This window comes from Lepus europaeus, chromosome 10, assembly GCF_033115175.1.
Source record: "Lepus europaeus isolate LE1 chromosome 10, mLepTim1.pri, whole genome shotgun sequence".
Taxonomy (NCBI): domain Eukaryota; kingdom Metazoa; phylum Chordata; class Mammalia; order Lagomorpha; family Leporidae; genus Lepus; species Lepus europaeus.
The window spans coordinates 80,995,454-81,017,769 of record NC_084836.1 but is presented as its reverse complement, the minus strand read 5'-3'; the positions used below and the strand labels follow the sequence as shown (position 1 = coordinate 81,017,769).

The window sequence follows — 22,316 nt, the reverse complement described above, 5'->3', positions numbered from 1 at the left end:
CTTGTCGTGTTGCCCTGGCGGCGTCAGAGTGGGGCCACCAGGGACTGTGCCGAGGCTGCAGCGGTGACTGGGATGGGGAGTGGGGGCCGGGGCACAGGCAGGGGTGTGTGCCAGGTGCAGAGGCTCAGTCTCCCCAGGCACAAGGAGCTGACATTCTGCCCTGGGTAAACGACGACCCAGAACTGTCCCCCTGGCCTTGCCAGTCACAAGTGGGTCTCCTAATCGGATGCCGGTATTTAAACGTACTTAATGTTAAATCATTTACTGAACGTATACACCCCTGCTTGTTCCTGCTGTAACTTTTCTTGTCTCCCAGGACATAAGAAAAGGAATGCTCTTTGAGCAACATTAGCCCCATGGCACGCATGGGGCGGGGCAGGGGCAGGTCAACTTGTTATCATTTCTGTGGGTTCTCTTTGATTCTTTGGGGTTCAAGACATTAACTAGGAAATGCATTCTTCATGATCACACACAGCACAAACCATAGACCCCAAACCGAGTAATAGGCTCACCTCCCCAGTCGTCACAGTCTGCCATGGATGATCCTCGAGGGATGACACTGACACTGACACTTGTCTGTGCCTCCATCCCTTCAAACCAGACTGAGACCAAAGCATTTGGGTGTGAGTAATTTCTCTGCGGGTGCCCCTGCCTGGGAGAACAGGGTGCTGAGACAGGGAAGTCGGGAAAAGCAGCAGAGCCAAAATCGTATTTGTCAGCAGGTCCCACTGGAGCCTTCTGAGGGACGCAGCTGCGAATGGGCCTCTCAGGGGTGCAGGGGCTGGGGTATTTGCCCCGAGTGCCTGTCCTGGCTGTTGCAAGCTCACCCTGGGGCTGTTCTTCCAGCTCCCGGGGTCAGACAGTGTTCCTCCCTGATGGCTGTCAATCCAAACCGAGGGCTGTCCAGATTCCTCACGGATCGTGGATCTTAACGTTCAGAGGGGCCACACTTTGGGCTTTTCAGAGCACTCCACTATAATGAACTCATGGTCATGAACTCATGGGCCACTGCTGGCCATGAACTCATGGGCCACTGATGGATGTGTCTGAGGCCTTTTCCTGCTGTGTAGATGCTTTGTCAACTGCTATCTTGAGATACTTGGGGACCTTTGTTCTGCTGCTAATCTTATCATTTATATCTTTTTTTTAAAAAAAATTATTTATTTGAAAGGCAGAGTTAGAGAGAGAAAGAAGGAGGCACACAGATAGATCTTCCATGTGCTTGTTCACTCCCTAAATGGCTATAATGGCCAGGGCTGGGCCAATCAGAAACCAGGAGCTTCATCCAGGTCTCCCATGTGGGTGCAGGGGCCCACCCATGTGAGCCATTCTCTGCTGTCTTCCCAGGTTCATTAGCAGGGAGCTAGATTGAAAGTGGAGCAGCTGGTATTGCAGGAAGCAGTTTAACGTGCTGCTACACAATGCCAGTCCCTAATATTTACATCTTAAGAGGCTCTGCCTGCACCTCCCATCCCAAGACCAAGAATTCTACTGCATTTTAGACAAAGCTGGTGCTGGCACTGTGGTGCAGTGGGTAAAGCTGCCACCTGCAATGCTGGTGTCCCATATGGGCGCTGGTTCAAGTCCTGTTTGCTCCACTTATGATCCAGTTCTCTGCTATGGCTTGGGATAGCAGTACAAGATGGCCCAAGTCCTTGGGGCCCTGCACCCATGTGGGAGACCCAGAGGAAGCTCTTGGCTCCTGGCTTCGGATTGGCACAGCTCCAGCCGTTGTGGCCATCTGGGGAGTGAAACAGTGTAGGAAAGACCCATCTCTCTCTCTGCCTCAGCCTCTCAGTAACTCTGCCTTTCAAATAAATACATCTTTTTAAAAATAAATAAATAAAAGAAAATAAAAACAACAAAGCAAAGACAAAAATTTCTGTCTTTATTCATATGTCTCAAATACTCAATAGGATCATAGATAAGGGTAATTCACAAAGCTCATGGAAAAGTAGAATCCAAAGATAAGTTTATTTTGGTGCAAAAAAATGAAATTGTGTATATGAGAGGTCTTCAAAGAAATCATGGAAATGCATATTACGGAGAAATACTATTCATGGATTTCAAACACTTTTTGCACCCAAATAAGCTTATCTTTTAATTCCATTTTTCCATGCAGGTTTTGAGGTCTCCTTGCTCTTCCTTGATAGGACACTACTAAACTCTGCCCTCCTGTCTTGAGCACCTGGACCCCCTGGCAGCCTCGCAGTCATCCACAGTTAGAATAGTGGTTCTCAAAGCATCATCCTTAGAACACCAGCATCGGCACCACTGGGAACTTGGCAGGCCCCAGCCAGGTCTGCTGCATCAGGAACTGGGAATTGGCCCAGCAGTCTGTGCTTTGCCAGCCTTCTAGGGGTTCCCTCGGTCTGCATCCCCCCTACATGGATACCATCCTGGCCCTGCCGGCTCCTTCCTACCGCCCCCACTTTTCTCATGTGCAGCATTGCCTCCATCACAGACCAAAGACATGGTCCACTCTCAGCTGTGCTCCTCTGTTCCCCCTACTCGGTGCCAAACCCACCAGTCACTTTCCCCTCCAGAGAGAGAATTAAGCTATAACATGTCCCCATTGAATCCTTTATCCTGGGTACAGGTGCATGGAGGGAACAGGAGACCGCAACCCGGCCCCCCTCTTATGCCACGTGACATTGGGTGGAAATTCGGAGAGGAAGCCTTCGAGGAGCCTGGCTTGCAACACAGGTGTGGGAGCTTCTGTAGAGGTGACAGGGTCGGGGGCATCCTCTCTGGGGCATGGGAGTCTAGGCATTGCTCCCTGCATGAGGCCAGGCTAGGCTGCACCAGGCCAGACCATCTTTGGTAGGTGGCTTCTGGAGTGCATGTTTCTCTCTAATTACAGCTCTTTGAAGATAAAAACCTTTCAAAGGGATTATCCAACACTACCAACATCAGACAACATTTGGGCTTTAAAAAATAGTTTTGAATTTCTCTTTATTTTTTTTAGAAGATGTATTTATCTATTTGAAAGGCAGAGTGATGGGGCAGGGGAGGAAGGGAGTGTGAGAGAGAGAAATCTCCATCCACTGGTTCATTCCCCCAAAGACCCACAATAGCTAGAGCTGGGTCAGGCTAGAGCCAAGAGCTAGGAACTTCCTCCAGGTCTCCCACGCGGCTGGCAGGGGCCCAAGCTTCCTCTCAGGATGCGCTAGCAGGAAGCTGGATTGGCAGCAAGGAGTGCCCAGAGCTCAAACCAGGCAGTCCAGTATAGGGCCAGGCATCCCAAGGGGCGGCTTACCCTGCTTGTTCCACAGTGCCCCTCCTTCCCCTTTTGTTTATAGAATTTATGGTGGATGAAAATGTTGTGACTCACCTTCCTAGACAATGGGGCTAACATTGAGTAGTCTGTCTATAAATAAAAGATTTCAGAATCCCCGATGGCATGGTTGTGCACGTCCAAGCCCCTTGGGCGGGTAAGGAGAAGGCTGTAGAAATACAACTTCCTCAGCCCTACTTTTGGGTTACAGCTCAGTAGGACTGGCGTGCGTTCCAGGAATATGTGTTCCGACAGGCTCCCCCAGGTAATTTTGACATGCAGCTGGGCCTGGGAACTGCTTATGTAGATACTTCCTCAAAATTAGTGTTCTTTATCTGGAAGAAAACCTATTTCCCCCTCTAATTGTTCATTGTAGCTAACTCATTCTTATGGGCTTGTTTTCAAGACCACATTTTCTGATTCCCAACAAATCATCTACTTTCTAAGTCACGTCGTAACTTTAGGACTCACTAGGTCTAATTATTGAGTTATCATTAGCATGACATCATTACTGGAGTCATTACCCCGTGTTCATAGTATGTAGACAATACATTGGACCCAGTAGAAAGCATCTCACAAGGTTTTGTGCTTAAACTAGCTCCAGTAAGAAGGAAAGCTCAAGAAGCAGCAGGCAGAAATCTGCCCATGTGGTGTTAATAAAGCTTTCCTAATAACCATCACTTGCTCAGAACAAAACTCTTCCTCCTCCTCCCCCATGAGAAGTGATCTCACTTGCTCATTTTTGAATTCCCAGAATGCTTTATTTCTCCAGTCTCAAAGAACTGATTCGTGTCTTGTATTTTGCCGCCTCTGGTGTGTGGCAGCTTTCTGAGTTGTCTTGTGTAGCTGCCATCTTGGCATTTTAAAGATTTATTTATGTGAAAGGCAGAGCTACAGAGAGAGACAGAGAGGGAGAGACAGGTTTTCCATTCACTGGCTCACTCCCCAGATGGCCACGATGGCTGGGACTGGGCCAGGCTGAAGCCAGGAGGTTCTTCTGGGTCTCCAACTTGGGTGCAGGGGCCCAAGCAGTCTGGTCATCCTCTACTGCTTCCCTAGGCCATTAGCAGGGAGCTGGATCAGAAGCAGAGCAGCTGGAGCTCAAGGCAGCACCTGTATGGGATACTGGCATCCCAGGTGGCGGTCCAATCCACTATACCACATGCTGACCCCAGTATTTATATTTTATATTTGCTTAGTATACTAGAGTTGTTTTTTTTTTTTTTAAAAAAAAGATATATTGGCTGGCGCCGTGGCTTAACAGGCTAATCCTCTGCTTTGCGGCTCCAGCACACCGGGTTCTAGTCCTGGTCGGGGTGCCAGATTCTGTCCCGGTTGCCCCTCTTCCAGGCCAGCTCTCTGCTATGGCCCGGGAAGGCAGTGGAGGATGGCCCAAGTCCTTGGGCCCTGCACCCCATGGGAGACCAGGAGAAGCACCTGGCTCCTGCCTTCGGATCAGCGAGATGCGCCGGCTGCAGCGGCCATTGGAGGGTGAACTAACGGCAAAAAGGAAGACCTTTCTCTCTCTCTCTCTCACACACACTATCCACTCTGCCTGTCAAAAAAAAAAAAAAGATTTATTTATTTATTTATTTATTTGAAAGAGTTACGCGGGGGGGGGGGGGGGAGGGGGCGGAGAGAGAGTTCTTCTATCCAGTGCTTCACTATCCAATTGGCCGCAACGGCCAGAGCTGCGCCAATCTGAAGCCAGGAGCCAGGAGCCTCCTCCAGGTCTCCCATGTGGGTGCAGGGGCCCAAGGACTTGGGCCATCTTCTACTGCTTTCCCAGGCCATAGCAGAGAGCTAGATCGGAAATGGAGCAGCTGGGTCTCGAACCGGTGCCCATATAGGATCATCAGGCCAGGGCGTTAACCCACTGAGCCACAGTATACTAGAATTCTTCAAAAGGTTTGCAGAAAATGTACATGGTGAAAAAAATTATATGTGGATTTCAAAAATGTTTTTGCACCAGAGTAAACTCCTTTTAATTCCATCTTCTATGAACTTTTGGAAATACCGTCATGTAAACGTATTTCCAAGTATACATGTGTGACTTCCTTACTGCACATGTATAGATGAAAAGGCACCATTCACCATCCCCCCCAATGATAAAAGTAAACTGTTTCAATTAGTCTGCCTCATGAGAACTCCCAAATTTTATTCTTATTCTTTCGATTGACACTTCAGGCGTGACGCTCCTGTTTATTATTTCAGCAAGGATTTATGTGTCTTTCTTGAGCAGAGATATATCAGTTTTTTACCCAAGATCCTGAATCCTCAAATCTTCCCCCCCCCCCCAGTCCCTCACCCTGCCCGCCACACCCTCCCCTGCCAGGCCCCTGGGACTCTGCAGCGTACCCACGACACTGAAGGCAGACGGTTGTACCCTACTGTCGGGCCCACTGCTGATGCCAGATCCCCTGCCCCAGGACACAGCCTGCACTTAGGATAGGCATGAAAGACTTGCTCCTCGGCCCCTTTCTCTGGTTCCATCCTCGTCCCTACAGGGGCTGCCAAGAGGAGGAGCGCTCTGACCCATTACCAAGGTGGAGCCAGCCAAGGTGGCATCCAAGAGCGAGAAGCAGGATCAGGGACTCTACTCACCCATGGACTTCCTGCCTCCTTCTGTTGTGCTAAGGACCCTCAACCAGCACCTCCTCTTTGGTTCTCTCTCTTTGGTCTCCCCCTGGAGGTGAGAGCGTGCCACTATCAGCCACGCTGTGGACCTGGGTGCACCAACAGAACGAAACTGATTTCAGTACCATTAACACACTCCAACAGGGACCCAGTAATTCCTCAGTGCCATCTAATACCAGCCCACGTTCAATTTCCCCGCTGGTCTTAGAATGAGTCTTTTACAGTTTGTGTGTTTGGGCAAATAATGTCCAAATATTGCATTTGGTTAATGTGTCTCTGGATTGTCTGACAGTCTTATCCATGCTCCTGCTTTTCTGCAATCTATTTTATGTTTTTAGGTTCTGACATAGTAGTGAAGTTAAGGCGAAGTAATAAGAGGCCTGTGTTTTTTTTTTTTTTTTTTTGTGTGTGTGTGTGGTTTACTTTAAAATACTCCAACAGCAAAAAATGATGGAGTGTCTTAAAATGGTAGAATGCTGGTGATTGTTAAGCAAGCGTCTTTCACCTCTTCTGCCTGTCAGAAATTTGCCCAAATCAAATATCCCAGAGCACTGTAAAACAAAAGTTTCTTGTGATCTAAACAGAAAAAAATATTGCTGAAGAAAGTTAAACACTTGTGAGCTTCTCTTAATCTGCTCTGTATTGATAATAAATATTATGTTTTGATTTGCATGACCCTATATTTTTCTTCTAGCATTGAAATTGCACACAACTTCCAACCTTTAAACACCATCTTGGGCATTTTGTCATTGATTTTGTGATATTATATGGTATCATGAAGACTGAATTAGATCTGAGTTAGTCTTTGCATAGTAGAATATGCACTTTGTTAAACATCTATCTTGGTGTAGGATTTACTGTCATTTGGCAAATATTTTTGTCACCATTTTAAACAATTCAGTAAGCAGAGGCTTGGTTGAGTAAATTGAAACATTTAGATCAATGTGGAGTTATTATTTTCTCCTCTATACTCTTTGTTTAAATAAGAACACTAATGACAGCAGTGAATAAAATTGCCTGCCTAGGTCAAGTCTGTTGTGCCAAAAAAAAAAATCAGCAAAAAAATAAAAAATAATGAGCAATCACATAGCAAGTCGAGAGGTTTCTCCCGCCCAGAAGGGTGAGCAATGAGAAAAGTTTTATGTTTCTTTTATGATGTTCACAACAAATTGGCAATGTGACTCTCTTTATTTGGAGGATAAGGATGTTTGGACCTAATTTTGTAGCTGTCCTCCCGAAGCCTGGAGTGAAATGCAATCCCTTTTACTTATTTCCCTGGATACTCTGATCCCCCCTGCTTTACAAGTATCTCTGAGCTGTTCCTCCCTTGGTATCCACAGCAACATGAAATCCCCACTGGAATTATTTACTGTGAAAATGCAGGTGCACTTGTTTAATGTTTCATTGGCTTGAGCACTTAACTTGAACTATTTTTTTTCCACGATACAGTGACCTTTGGTTTTGGAGCTAAGGGCTCACAGTGATGTTAGAAATTGTTTATATACATTAAGCTAGCACCAGTGGATCTGAGAGCAGTGCGTGTTCTGTTGTGCTGCTGTCCCTGTCATTCCATGTAATGTTTGCCCAAACCCAGGCCGTACTCCATGATCCACTGTTCCATCTGCGGGAACTTTGCGAATATTCATAGGTCATCGAATTGAAAAATCCTTCAAATTTCATCTCCATATTTTACCCTGAGAAGAGTTGGACTGTATCGCAATTACGTATTATATAGGCCTTATGATTCTGGACCGATACTCTTAGATAGCTGTAGATTTAAGGACTTACATTTTTGGGTGTTGTTAAATCAGGTTACAGAGAGAACTGTCATAGCAGAAATATGAGGTTGGATGGAGGAATGAAAATGCTGGTAGTATTTCCATATAAAGGCAAAACCAAGTAAGGGACTTTTCACTGAAAAGCAAGAAGGACGGCGTTACAAAGGAAATTAGGGGGAGCTCAGGTTGGGCCCCAGCTATCACGAGGTTAAATACCACGCTAGCAAATTTGGACTTCATATTTTAGTAATAAAAATAGTTAACATTCATTAAGAGTGTACAATTCAGCAAGTAGTAGTCTAAGCATTTCACACCCACCTTCCATTTCCTCTCTACAGCATCCCTAGGAGGCATTAGCTTCTATTATTCCCATTTCGTAGGCTAGGAAACAGCAGCAGAGGGGTTAAATTTCTTTTTTTTTTTTTTTTTGACAGGCAGAGTGGACAGTGAGAGAGAGAGAGACAGAGAGAAAGGTCTTCCTTTGCCGTTGGTTCACCCTCCAATGGCCGCTACGGCCGGCGCACCGCGCTGATCTGAAGCCAGGAGCCAGGTGCTTCTCCTGGTCTCCCATGCGGGTGCAGGGCCCAAGCACTTGGGCCATCCTCCACTGTACTCCTGGGCCACAGCAGAGAGCTGGCCTGGAAGAGGGGCAACCGGGACAGAATCTGGCGCCCCGACCAGGACTAGAACCCGGTGTGCCAGCGCCGCAGGTGGAGGATTAGCCAAGTGAGCCGCGGCGCCAGCACGGGGTTAAATTTCTTGCCCAAGGTCGAAGAGCTGGCAGCTGGCTCCTAAGCCCATCATCTTATCCACCGTGCTCGCTAGCACACTACCACGATAGTGAGTAAAGGTAGGGATTTTTAAAACCAGGAATTGTCGAGATTTGACTGACTTAAAGAAGAAGTGCAGAACAGGGCAAAAAAGAGACTTGTGCCAGGGAGGTTACCCCTGAGGTTGTTTTTGTAGGCCAGATGCTGAGTTCAGGGAATGTGGAGAGAACAGGTGTTGAGGAGAAAGGGGCCAGGTGATGGGGCACGGTGACCAGTGTGAGAGGCAGGAGGGAGGGTAAGAGTCTGAGCTTGGGCGAACAGACTCCTAGCTTAAGAGGTAATTAGTTGGCCACGGCTCTGCCAGAGATACAGGAAAAGTGGAATAGGGCCCAAAAGAGCTTTGTGTGGGCACATGTGGAATGCCTAATGCCCTTGGAGCAACCCAGTTAGGACTGACGGGCACTTAGAAGTCAGTCTCATAGCTCAGAATTAACACCGCAGTCTAGTGCAGTGCCCTGTGGTCAGTACGTAAGATGAAGTCGTGACAGGAGATAGTTTCTCCCGGGGAAATGGACAGGATGCCTGGAAGCTTGGAGATGAGGAACTGTTATACACACTGTCATCACAGAGAACCTTAAGGTGATGTTGTCTCTGACAGTGGGTTCAGGAGCCACAGCTCCTGAGGTATTGGGTACTGGGTGGACAGCTCTCCCCTTTTCCTCCATCCGGGTTAGGGTCAGTGGTGGCATCCCTCTGTGGCGGCGCCCTGGATAACCCCTGTCCCTTTTGGGTTCCTGCCACCCCACACTTGCCTCTGCCTTAATTTCAGTCTCACCTGTAGCATCTGCAGCTATTTTTTTTTTTTGGGGGGGCCTGGACCCTGGTTAATGAGGATCTCCTCCCATCCCCCTCCCACAGTTCCTTCATTAGTCAACCTGAGTAAAGTCTAGGAGTTGCCTCCCAGTGCTGTTTCTGCTCTTTGTCCCTCGTAGTTCTGGGAGAAGCATCCGTACTTTTCTTTGGAAAACTACATTTCCCAGCAGCCTCCCTTGCTGCTGCGTGTGACCCCATCATTGAGTCCTGGCAGTGTGAGACTTTCAGACGGGCTCATTACCTTGTAGCCCTTTCTACCTGCTCCTCCCTCCTTCTTCCTGTAACTGGACGTAATGGCTGTAGCTCCAGGAGCCACCTTGGACCCAAGGTGACCTTGAAGATGGAGAAGCAGAAAAACAGGGCCATGCCTGCCACTGGCTCAGAGATCCCACCTTACTGGCACTAGGCTGGTTTCTCAAGTATGGTCGTAAGAGAATTTAGCTGCTGTAGAGACTGGGAGAGACCCAAGAGGTTTTTTTTTTTTTAATTTATTTATTTACTTGAAAGAGTTACACAGAGAGAGAAGGAGAGGCAGAGAGAGAGAGATCTTCCATCTGCTGGGTCACTCCCCAGTTGGCCACAATGGCTGGAGCTGTGCCGATCCAAAGCCAGGAACCAGGAGCTTCTTCCAGGTCTCCCACACGGGTGCAGGGGCCCAAGGACTTGTACTGCTTTCCCAGGCCATAACAGAGAGCTGGATAGGAAGTGGAGCAGCTGGGACTAGAACCAGCGCCCATATGGGATGCTGGCACTGCAGGTGGCAGCTTTACCCGCTATGCCATAGTGCCGCCCCCCAAAGAGGAGTTTGAAAAGCAGACAGGTTGATGGGGAGACCCTCTCTTCTGAATTGGGCAATGGGACAACACTCTGTGTAGAGGCATCCCGACGTGACAAGCTGGGCACTGGCCCGAAGCAGGTGGCTGGCCTGTGTTTTCTCTGTGATGTGCGAGATGTTTGGAATGAGTCGGGAGAACAAGAAGTGTTACAGTGGGTAGAGGGCCAGAACAGCCACCAGCTAAAATGGATAGAAAGTTGCTGCTTTTATAAAGAGAAATCCAGAAAATGCCTCCTCTCTGCAAAGAAAAAAAAATCCCTGTAATATATCATAAATGATGCAAAAAATAAACCCCGATTGTGTCTTTTGCGAAATTTTTAATCGTACAGTAGCATAATTCAGGATAACACGATATGGTCATTTGGCAGTTCACAAGATTCGCATTGTCAGATAATTCAAATGGTGCGGTACCAGAGGGATCAGATATGTAAGAGACATAACGGGAGAACCATGGAGCCTTCTTCTCATACAGAGGTGTAAAGAAGGCCTGTGAAATCAGTGGTAGGGGCCAGCATTGTGTCACAGCTGGTTAAGCCGCCACCTGGGACACCGACATCCCGTATCAGAGTGCTGGTCCAAGTCCTGCTGCTTTGCTTCCAAATCCACCTTCCTGCTACTGTTCCTGGGAAGGTAGCAGAGGATGGCCCAAGTGCTTGGACCCCTGCCACTCATGTGGAAGACCAGGATAGACCACTTAGCTCCTGGCTTTGGCCTGGCCCAGCCCCAGCTATTGTGGCCATTTAGGGAACAGCAGATGGAAGACTGTGTGTATGTGTGTGTGTGTGTCCCTATCTCTCTTTGTCACTCTTTGAAGTATATAAGTAAATAAATAAATCTGTAAAAAACTATTAGTAGTACAATATACAGTTCAATCACATAGGATCTAAAGCCAGAGTAAATTTTACTTGCATACAAATATAGACATATGTTATTGTCATTGTTATTTGCATTTTCCATTAAATGGTCATAAATCAAAGGCCTGTCACCAGTGTGCACTTTCAGGCTGGCAGCCATAAGTCACGGGGGTTAATTGTGACCTTTATGCTATTTGAAGATATTCAAAATTTCTGTTCTTATTACCAGAGGATAAGATACTGCTTGGTTTTCTTCCTATCAAATAAGAATATTCATTCTTAAATGACACCCATCCTTGGAGACTTTTAGAGCAAAATCTTTCATAATCTTTAGCTATTTTTAAATGTCAGGTGCAGTGAGTTCAATGCACGCCCTGCCCAGGCCATCACCAAGTCTTCTGCTTTTAGCGCCACTTAGCAGACTGTCAGTACATTGATAGCATCTCCACATTTGGAAAATTTCCAGTCTCTTCCTGGGGGGAGGAAGGCAGGTGCTCTCTGACTTGGTGAAGGCCTCCTCTTTGGGGTTTGGTTGGTCGTGTGAATTAAGAAGAGATTGTAGGAGGAAAAAAAAAGGCATCAGCCAGGACCCAGTGAAAAGACCCGCTCCCCCCTGAAATCCTGCTGACTCTACATGAAAGGCAGATGTGCAGCCGGGGTCAACACTGAAGGGCAGAGACGGAGTGAGTCCGAAGTGCGAGAGGTCTTCAGGCTGGGCAGAGAGGGCGGTGCGGTGAGCGGGGAGGGTGCTGCTCGGGGCCAGAGCCCCGGATTTCCTTCCTGACCCTGCTTCTTAATGAGTTCCATGACCTTGGTCAAATCGCCTACCGTTTCCCACACCGATTTTCTTGCCCCCAGCATAAACTGTCTTGAAGATTAATCTCTGTGATAATGCCTACAAATGGACCTTGGGCTCTGGAAAGCCTGATGTGAATATAAGGCAGTTTTGCCCTGGAAAGGAACCTTCTAGAACTTTCTCCCAGATGATACCTTGGTACCCTGATTAGAGTGTATTTGAAAGCAGCAAGGCTGATGTTGGCCACTGGGATTAGATGGAAACTTCTCGACTAGAGAGTTCTAGAGAGCAGGGCAGTCAGCCCTCCCAGGACTTTGACATTGCTGTGAGTTCAACCAACTGCAGATGGAAAATATTCAGGGAAAAAAAAAAAAACAGCCTCTGTGCAGGACACGTACAGACTTTCTGCTTTGTCATGATTCCCTAAACGATGCAAGGTAACCACAGCTGATACAGCATTTACACTGTCCGAAGTAGTCTAAGAAATCTGGAGACTACTTAACATATACAGGAGGATATGCCTAGGTGGTAGGTGCACAAACTGCACATTTGATGTACGGGACTGGAGCATCCTCGGATTTTGCTGCTCAGGGGGTCCCAGAACCAACCCTCCCTGGATGCAGAAAGACCGCTCAATAGAGGAAGACGTCCAAACCCTGCCTCGGGCTCACTGCTCTGCCTATTACTCCGGCCTTGGCAAACCACTTAGTGTTAAAGCCACCTGAAAGGATAGGGAAAACAGTAATGCTCACGTTAGCATTCTGTTGTGAGGCCGGCACACAGAGTGCTTGGTCGTAGGTACTGAGCAAGGTTTAACTGTGTGGGTTACCATCCAGGTAGTTTCTTAGAAAATAGTCTGATACTCAAACTTTACATTCATTTATGCCCAGATTTACCTCCCTCATCCTAATGCATGGGTTTTATCTTGTTTTACTTTGAAAAGCAAGTTTTTTTAAAAAATTAGGCAGTGTGTGCTGTGACATTGTGTGTAGCTTTTAGAAGGTTCTACAATTAGCAGCCCCCAAGCCGTTTTTGATTTGAACATTTTGTTCCTGTTTGAAGCTATGTACAAAACTTGCTAGCCTCAAAGAAAAATCCAAATGTTGGCTGATACACGAAAGAAAGTTAAATCAAATAATGACAGTAAAACTTCCACTGGTTCGTGCTTAACTTCTCTTTATTCTTTTCCTTTCTCTCTCTTCCGCAGCTCGCACCTGAAGTTTAACAGTCTCACCCTGATTTCAACTCATGGACTTCCTGGGAAAAAACTTCTGGGCCATGAACAAAGGAAATTCCTAGCAAGCGAGTATGAATTCCGTTTGCGTTTCCACTCTGAGACCTTGACTGTCCTGATTTGTGTGCCTCTTTTTAGGCTACGTGATGGATTTCAGGTCAGAAAGGGAAACGTGGCAGGCTTCTCTCCCGGACTTCAGCTACTACTTAGGAAGTCTGAGTGCAAACCTGCTAACGAGCGAGTGGCCGACAGTTGTGCCTTTCCTTTTTATCTATGGACAGACGTCGGCCCTGTTCCAGATCATTGGGTTGGAGCCCCCACTACCCATACATTTGGGTTCCAAGTGACACCACAGGGCAACAGGCCCTGGTGATTATATTTGCAACCTCCAGGACACCTCCTGGGCATACTGGTCCCCCACCCCCACCCCACACACCCTGGCCGTTTGTGGTCAAGGCAGGCTAAGCAGAGACCTTCCATGCTACTCTGGGTGAGTTGTATTGTTTTCAGCACAGTGGAATCACTATGTGATAATATCCGTTCTGGAAAATGCCATTTCATTACCTCATGGCTTCCATTGGTTTTAATTTCCTTTAGCAAAACATGGGTACCAGAAACAGCAGGCACCCTGCCTCTGGAAACGTGCTCCCAGGGTAACCCACGAGGAGGAAGGAAATTGTTCCCTCTTAGGGGCTTCATTTCAGAACCTGCGATGGAGAGACCCTGTTTGCTGTGTGGAAAAAGATTTGCTTTGCCTTCAAACAGGGAAAAACCACAGCTTCCTTGCCTGTTAGTACCAGACTCATTTTCACCTAATGCTTTTATCAGACTACAAACTTTTTTTTTTAAGGAGGTCATGATGGTACAGAAAAACAGTGGCCTGGGTTTTAAGCTAGGAGGGATGTGGGTTCAGATTCTGCCCCTACCACTAAGGGTCTGGCCAAGGGGTTTCATTTCCTGAGCTGTGTGTGTATATGTGTGTGTGTGTGTGTTTTGATTATGAAAAGTATATGGTAAGCCAAGCTGGCATAACAACTTGGCATAACACCAAGTTCTAGCCAGGAGTAGAGGATGGCACACAAGTATCCTCTCCCTCACTTTCTCTCTTTCTAAGTTTCTAACCAGGAAATGCCGGTTTCGTGGATAAATGCAAGGTCCCGTCAGTTCCCATGTGGGTGTGCTGTTGGGGGGGGGGGGGCGTGGTGAGTGACTGTGCCACCCTGCAGAGTCCAGGAGGCTGGTGGAAGTCACCTGCATCCACCCTAGCCTCTCTGCCTTCTCAGCCTGGTAGCCCAGCAGTGCTGTGCAACTGGACTCATCATGTCCACCCCTCGCAGCCCAGAACGCCATGAGCCACCTGTAGCTACCGAAATCTAAATTAATTACAACTCCAGGAGATGGAAATTCTGCGCCTCAATCACATTAGCCACATCCCAAGTGCTCGGATAGCCACACGTGCCCAGTAGTCACGATCCTGCACAGCACAGCTACAGAACATTTCTGCTATCACAGAACCATCTAGAATGCTCAGACCCACAACCTGTCCCCACCTACTGTCTCCTCTGGCCTCATCTTTTACAATTTCTGCCATTTCCCCCTCTACTCCAGCCCCAGCAACCTCATCAGCGTCCCTCAGACACAACAGACAAGTTCCTACCCTTTGGGGTCTTGGCTTTTCTCTCTCAAAGGTCACCTCCTCCAGAGTTGTGCCCTGACTGCTCCATTCATGTGCAGTCACCATCCCAGCACACTCTAGTCCCCCTCACTCTGCCCTAGTTCTCTCTTGCTATTAAAATCCTCCTGATTTGCCTCTGAAGGTGGTTTATTCTTTACTTTTTTTTTTTTTTGCTCACCAATGAGATCCCCAGCAATTTAGACAGTGCTTGACACATAGCAGGTGTTCAGTGAGTGATGGTGGGATAGATTCAGGTTAGCTCCACACAGTCATACAAAAATCCCCTAGATCATGCATTAGACAAGAACTAAGTAAGTGACCCAGCCAGCTCCCTCCCCGTGGCTAAGTGCTTGTTATCACGATTCTTAGAAACCACAGACTGAACAGGACGTCGCCTTTCAAATGGTCCTGGTAACCTCAGTAAAGGAAATGATCTCTGATCATGCAGTTTAAAACTAACAAGTGCCAATGACACCCACAAGTCTAATAATTTAAGATGTTCGTTCTAATTACTAATTTGAACTTGTCCTTAGCCAGGATCCGGGTTTATGACTGCTGTCGCTGCTCTCTGCACCACCACACTTGTCTTCCTTCCCCCTCCCTGCCCAGCCTCTGGCGGAGGTGCTAATGACATGCTTGGGAGGCAGCTGAAAGGCAGGGCGGAGAAACAGGAGGCAGGAGATAGCTACTAATTGGACAAGCAGCCCTGAGTAATTGAAAGTTAATCGTGATGCCCCTTCTTCTGAGAGCTTCACAGTCAAGCCTTCATGAAAACCTCTGAAGTTCTCTGCAGTTCTGAAGGGTCCCGAAGGGTGCAGGCCTCTGCTGACGTACACTGGCCATGCTGGAGCTGGGCGCTGATTGTGCACCTGCAGCCTGGGGCTTGGTCTCCTGCCCTGACCAGGTCGGGGCCACAGCAGACCTGAGCGAACTGGTCCCCTTCCAGAAGCTTCCTCACCCCGAGCTCTGCTATTGTCCTCCTCCTTATCTGGCTCTAGAGTTCTCTGTGAAGACGACCTTTCTTTCTATCCGTTCTGAGTCAGAGCCAAGCTCACTTGAGATCCATGACGTCGCACTGAGTGCCTTCTTCGGCTCCTTCTCTCTTGTCCGGAGAAGCTTAGCGGAGATAGTTCCTTGTCACCGAGTTGTGACACAGTCTCTGCTGTGTTAGGATCTTAATGCCTGTTAACTCTGCTCGGGAAATAATTACGGAAAAGCATCTCGTACACAGTCCCGGAATATGGTCCCAGTCACTTGGTGGGGAAATGAAATAAGATCTACAGTGGAGAGCATTCTCTTGGCACCAAATGATCGTTGACACAGAGAAATGCTGCATGTTCCAACAGAGTGTCAGAGCAGGCACCCCACACTCACTGTTCAGTGCTTCCTTCTGCATCCCGGGGTGGGGGGGCTCCTCGAAAATCTGTTCACCCAAGTTCCGGGTTCCACCTGGCCAGAGCTCCCGCTGTGAATCCTGAAATCCGCATTCTGACATTATCAACGCCACTGGGATCCTGTCATTAAAAATGGCATTGCGTCGCCTTAGCCTTCTGCACATCTCCCTGGAGAGCTTTTATCTGTGGACAAATCCCCATAACACTAATCCCTGCGCACTAACTTCATTTCTTCTTCCCCTGGCTTGGGCCATGTACAGTAGGGACCGAGTAACTACTAGGAGCAGCCCTTTGTCCGTCTGTCGTGGACAGCCAGGATTGCTGGAGTTGCCTGTAAAGCTATCAAAATGGTTTTTTAAAAGAGAATTGTGTCTCACTGTCCATTATTCCCCCGTGACCAGCCAGCCCCTGCTTTTCTTCTTCTTCTTTTTTTTTTCATTAGGAAAAAAATGTTCTTGTTTTTAAGTGTTGTTTCAGAGAGAGATGCAAAGCCCAGAGCGTGCCCATCTCTTTCACGGGCCCTGGTAACGGGGTCTAATGTGCATCCATTACTAGAATTCTCTTTGTGCAGTAAGACCAGACTCTTGCGTGGATCAAAAAGAAAAACGTGTTCTCCCATTACCACTTGAGAATCCTGTTTGCCTGCAAGGAGAATAAACAGGATTATGTATCATTAGCATTATTTAGGATAATGCCCTCGCCATATGCATCCCACTTGACAAAACAGCATCTCTCACGTTCTCATGTTCATTCCTTACGGGGGTCAAGGCGCAGAGGGCGGGCTTGTTATCCCCTGTAGAGAGGTGAGGAGACATAAGGACATCGGGGGTGCAGGGCCAGGGGTCAGGGTCACTGGGGAAAGTGCAGGGCTGCAGACCCTGGCCCTGGCACAGTTCTGCTGGACGCATGCAGCCTACATGTAAAGCCCACTCTTCCTGTCCTGTCACCTTGGACGGCCAGTGCTTGTCAGAACAGGAACACTGAGGTCATCTTCACAAGGTCATGCCTTCCAGAAAGTTCTTCAAACAGCCCTCACCCAACGTTTCTCAGCAAACCCAGACACCAGAAACTACTCTCGTCCCACTGCAGCAGAGTGTGTGAACACAAACGGACCCCCAAAGCGAGAGCCTGTGTGGCCACCAGCGCCCGCTCTGAAGCCCCAGTGCTGACGCCCACGCTGGGCCTGCTGTGCATGGCAGGCACAGGGCGTCCCGAAATTCCCCAGGGATTGTCCTGGTTGTGACCATAATTCCCTAATTGACCTGCTTTAAATAAAAGGTGGGTCTTTGGGGCTTGGTATGAAGCTTCTCATTAACACCAAGATTGAGTCGTTTATTGAAAAAGTGTTAGCATGTAAGAAGATTTCTCAGTGTCCTAGGACCCTGACCCTTGTGTCAACCATGTCACTTTACTTCTTTCTCATGCCCTTGCAGTCAGTGCAACAGTTCAGTGGCTGAAGTCACTTTAAAGACACCGTGAACAGAAGCAGGAGCAAGAGTGTCCAAGATTTCTCACACGCACACCCCCACTCCATGGAGACCAGCCTAGGCCAAGTGGAACAATTTCACTTTAATGTCAGTTTGTGACCTGAGTGTTTCATAATGAAAAACCTCTTAGCATCAGGTACTGGTCAGCTCACAGCGAGAGCATGGGCCCAGCCCACTGGGGGACTTGAACCAGCTCCCCAGATGTCTAATGAATGCCCACTGTCAGCTGCTCAAATGTCACTTACGGAGCTCCTCTCTCCCTCTCTCTCTTTGCAGCTACTGTTTTAATGATAAAGATTATGCCTTGATGTCGCTGTGCTCCTGGGTTAACGTGGTGGTGGGGAGAATGACCGCTATAGACCGGGTGGCCAAGCACGTGGTGGTGTCCCACGAAGACATCGTGTACTACGACCACCTCGTCCTCTGTACCGGGCAGCAGTACCAGGTAGGGCGGAGCAGGTGGGGGCTGAGGGCGTGCCGGGAACTGTGCCCTGATGTATACACGTGTATGGGGGTAAACGCGCTCGCTCCCTGGGCAAAGAGCATCCTCCTTGTCCAGGCAGCTGCCGCTCAGTATTCACAAATACACTCTTCAAGCCCTGTGCCCACGGCCAGAGTTGTGTCTGCAAACCCTCCCAGGGACCCAGGCCAAGAAAAACATTCTGCTCAAAGATACAAATCGCAGCGAGTTGGAGAAACGTCGTTTCTTGAAACGGCTGTCCAGCGTCTTCACACTTAACCGCTCGCCGCGGCACAATGCAGACGCGACCAGGCATGCGTGTGTGCTAAATTAATTGATGCCTCAAGAGGCTAACATTTGGCTGTGTGGCAGTGGGCTCAGGCAAAAATATTTCAAACATGCGCACCTTCTGTCAACCCTTATTTTATTTTGTCTCTCAGTCTTAAAACTAGGGAATCTGATTGGCTTCCCGGTGGCCGCACTTCCCGTTTGATTAATCTCTCGAAGCTGCATCTGAATAAAGCCGTTGCTGGTTGCAGGGAGAGCAGCTCCACGCCTTGAGGTGGCAGATGGCCGTTTTCCTGCCCTGCAGTACACGCTGTCATTTCACGTGGTCCACAAAGGCCGCTGTGTCTCTCGCCAGTGAACTCTAACCCGGGGACGGGGGTGGGGTCTCAGACCATCTTGCGAACGACCGGGTCGTGGATTCCAGGTAGAGATGTGTGTGCACACTGCCCAGCTGGGAGGAGCCGGAGCAGCCCCCCACCCCCCAAGGGTCTCAGTCCCTCCCGGCTCTGTCACTGCATGTCCCAGCAGCAGAGAGCGTGTCTGCTGTGACTGCACATCGAGATCATCTGGAATTCTTTGAAAACCTGCCCGTGCCTTCGCCCTGCCCCCTCAACCACCAGTATTATTTTTTTTTTCTTTAATTTTATTTATTTTCATCTCCTTGAAAGGCAGAGCCACAGAGAAAGACAGAGACAGAGAGAAAACTACTCCATTCACTTGTTTGCTCCCCTAGTACCCACAACAGCCAGGGGCCAGGGCTCTGTCAGGTTGAAATCAGGAGCCTGGAGCTCCATCCGGGTCTCCCACATGGGTGGCAGGGGCCCAAGGATTTGAGCCATCGCCTGCTGCCTCCCAGGCGCATGAGCAGGAAGCTGGCTGGGAAGTGGAGGTGCAGGCACACTCATGCTAGCCCTTGGGTACATGGTGAGGGCGTCCCAGGTGGGGCACCGAAGCACCCACCCCAGTATTCTTTTCTTAAGCTCCTCAGGTAATTGTAAGCCAAGGCTGAGAGCCACCAGCTTGAATTTCTCGAGCAGCACCTCTCGCCCCGCACGGTGCACACAGATCCACCGTGCATCTTGTTAGAACGCAGAATCTGAGCCCAGGGGGGTGGGTCAGGGGAGCCTGAGATGCCGCATTTGCGTGTTCCTCTTGCTTTGCAAACCGCTCCATGGGAAGACAGCGCCATGCACCCTGCAGCGTGCTCTCCCCTCCCTTACCCGGGGGTTCCGGTTGCGGCTGGCGGCTGTGTGCTTTGGAAGCTGTGCATGGAGGACCCAGCCAGTGCTCTCGCGACTCGGGCATCTGCCCATGTGTGTCCAGCTGCCCCTGCAGCTTTAATCAGTGGCACACTAAGCCCTTGCCCTTTCTGCAACATGAAACATGAAATGAAGAAGTGAGAAAGGGAGTTCCAATTTAATTTTTGCAGAAGGCCATAAAAATCAAAGATACATAGAGTGATCCGGAAAGGGCAGCTGAATTCACTGGAGAGTCTCTGGTCCCCATTTCTTTGCCTGTTTCCTTCTCTTCAATTCTCCCCTGATTCTGTCCCAATTTCGTGACTTTTAAAGCAAGAGAGAATGTTGAAAATAAAACTTAAACCCAAAGAATGAACATAACCTGTTATAAAATAGAACTACCAACTTAAAACTCTAATCAGACATTTTGAATGGCATGCCTCATTCTAAAATAGTTTTTGATGGGCAAGTGTATATCACTTAATTGGTCAGAAAATCCCTGCAGAAGGTAAAATACTTAATTGTCCTTTAGGGCTGATGTGAACAAGGCCGCTTTCACTCCCAGTCCCCTTTTACTTCCAAGTCCTTGTCCTAGAGGCCACCAGTTTGAAGGATTTCTGTTGTTAATTCTTCCAAGGTTACTCCCATATCCCCAAACTATACGTTCGTGGAAGTTTCTTCCTGGATCTATTGGCTTCAGACTAACTGTGAGCTCTCCATTTTGGACAGGGGCTTAGCTCACTCTCTTCCAGTACCCCATGCCTCCTCTGCACACACACACTGTCCATTTTGATTATTGTTTCTGGTGAACACAAATTGATTCTGAAAAACACTCTGAGATGACTTTCAAATGAGATCACAGAGCCACTTGCCACGGGTTGTAGACAGTTACAGAGTTGGGCTTTGAGTAACCCCATGCAGAGGAAGAACGAAACTTTGTCAACTCAAAGTCAAATGAACTTGGCATTGACCACTGGAAGACTGGGACGTGTATGGTATAAAAGGTCTGGTGATAGCTGGAAGCCAGCAGGTAAGGCTACTACCTGCATCCAAGTGAGAGCAAAGGCCGGGGCCTTTGGTTTCTCCTAAGCTTGATAGAGAGCAATATGATGTGGTCTCCAGAAAGCTTAATGAGTTATTAGACAGGGTGAATAAAAGTGTGATACGCACAATGATGCAGCCCTGGGTGAGAGTCTGCCACAAACAGGAGCTAAGGAAGAGCGCACCTCTCGGAAACAGGCCTGAGAGAGCCACGGCCCCTTGTCATCTGACGGCACCTGGTACAAAGAGGTTCCACTTGAGGATGATTAAAGGGGAAAGACTATTTTAAAACATGCTGCAAAGCCTTCGTTGTTTCCCCCATCCAAGAGACAGAGCCTCTGTCTCCTCTCCTTAAATCTGGAGTCAGCAAGGCTTCTGATTGTCTTGTCCAAGGCCAGGCAGCTCCTCCATTGCTCCTGGAGCCCCAGTGCCCACAGAAGGAATTCTGGTGCCTGGGACCCCCCTGCCAGAGATGGCACAGGTGAGTTCTTTGCTTGGCAATCTCAAGAATTCCAGCTTCCTGGCCTTCTCTGCCACACTCCAGATGTGTGAGTGACGGCATTTTGGACCCGCCAAACCAGTCCATCTGCCAGCTGAATACTACCAAGTGACTCCTGTCGGTGACACATGGAATGAAAGAATTGTCCAGCCAAACCCCACCCAAAATTTCTGACCCACACAGCATGACAAGCTGATAAAATTGGTGGTTGTCTAAACCACAAAGTTTTGGTGATAAATTCTTTACTCACTGTATGACTACTGCAACAAGGTGATGACACAGAAGAAGAGAAAGGGAACATCTGGAAAAATCACTGGGAGAGCATTCTTTTGAAACCACCTCCAAATGCTGGATTCCCACAAAAGCACGTATGTCCATATCCCACAGACATCACAGGAAACTGATCACCCTCAGTTCTGTTTCATCACCCAGACTCTCAAATGGGAGCTGAAGCCAGCAGAAGCCAAGCCCAGAATCAATATAAAAAGGGAGCCGGCGCCACGGCTCACTAGGCTAATCCTCCGCCTTGCGGCGCCGGCACACCGGGTTCTAGTCCCACTCGGGGCACCGATCCTGTCCCGGTTGCCCCTCTTCCAGGCCAGCTCTCTGCTGTGGCCAGGGAGTGCAGTGGAGGATGGCCCAAGTGCTTGGGCCCTGCACCCCATGGGAGACCAGGAGAAGCACCTGGCTCCTGCCATCGGATCAGCGCGGCGGCCATTGGAGGGTGAACCAACGGCAAAAAGGAAGACCTTTCTCTCTGTCTCTCTCTCTCACTGTCCACTCTGCCTGTCAAAAATAAAAATATATATATATATATAAAAAGGGAGGTGGATGAGTAAAGCAGGGTTGATATTAAATCCCCATTAGAGACAGAAGGCTGCAGAACAAAGTTAGGGTTGCTGAAGACCAAGTGCAAAGCTCCCCTGTGGGGCAGGGGCAGAAGATGGAGGGACACACACACTGCAGGAGATGATCGGACACCATACACATGGAGGCAACATGTAGATAAGAGGTTATTCTGAAGTAAAGACCCGACGAAATGGAATGGAGACAGTAATTAAAGACACGCTAGGGCCGGCACCGCGGCTCACTAGGCTAATCCTCCGCCTTGCGGTGCCAGCACACCGGGTTCTAGTCCGGTGCCGGATTCTATCCCGGTTGTCCCTCTTCCAGGCCAGCT

At 48.7% G+C, this 22,316-nt stretch overlaps 1 protein-coding gene across 1 annotated transcript in view; it reads left to right on the top strand.

Moving 5' to 3' along the window:
- Positions 1 to 22,316, top strand: part of CFAP61 (cilia and flagella associated protein 61) — a 254,395-nt gene that overhangs the window by 142,530 nt on the left and 89,549 nt on the right. Inside the window, exons 19-20 of the mRNA XM_062203798.1 lie at positions 13,028 to 13,126; positions 17,887 to 18,055. Of these exons, the coding sequence (XP_062059782.1) occupies positions 13,028 to 13,126; positions 17,887 to 18,055 (268 nt within the window). The remainder of the gene's footprint in view (positions 1 to 13,027; positions 13,127 to 17,886; positions 18,056 to 22,316) is intronic.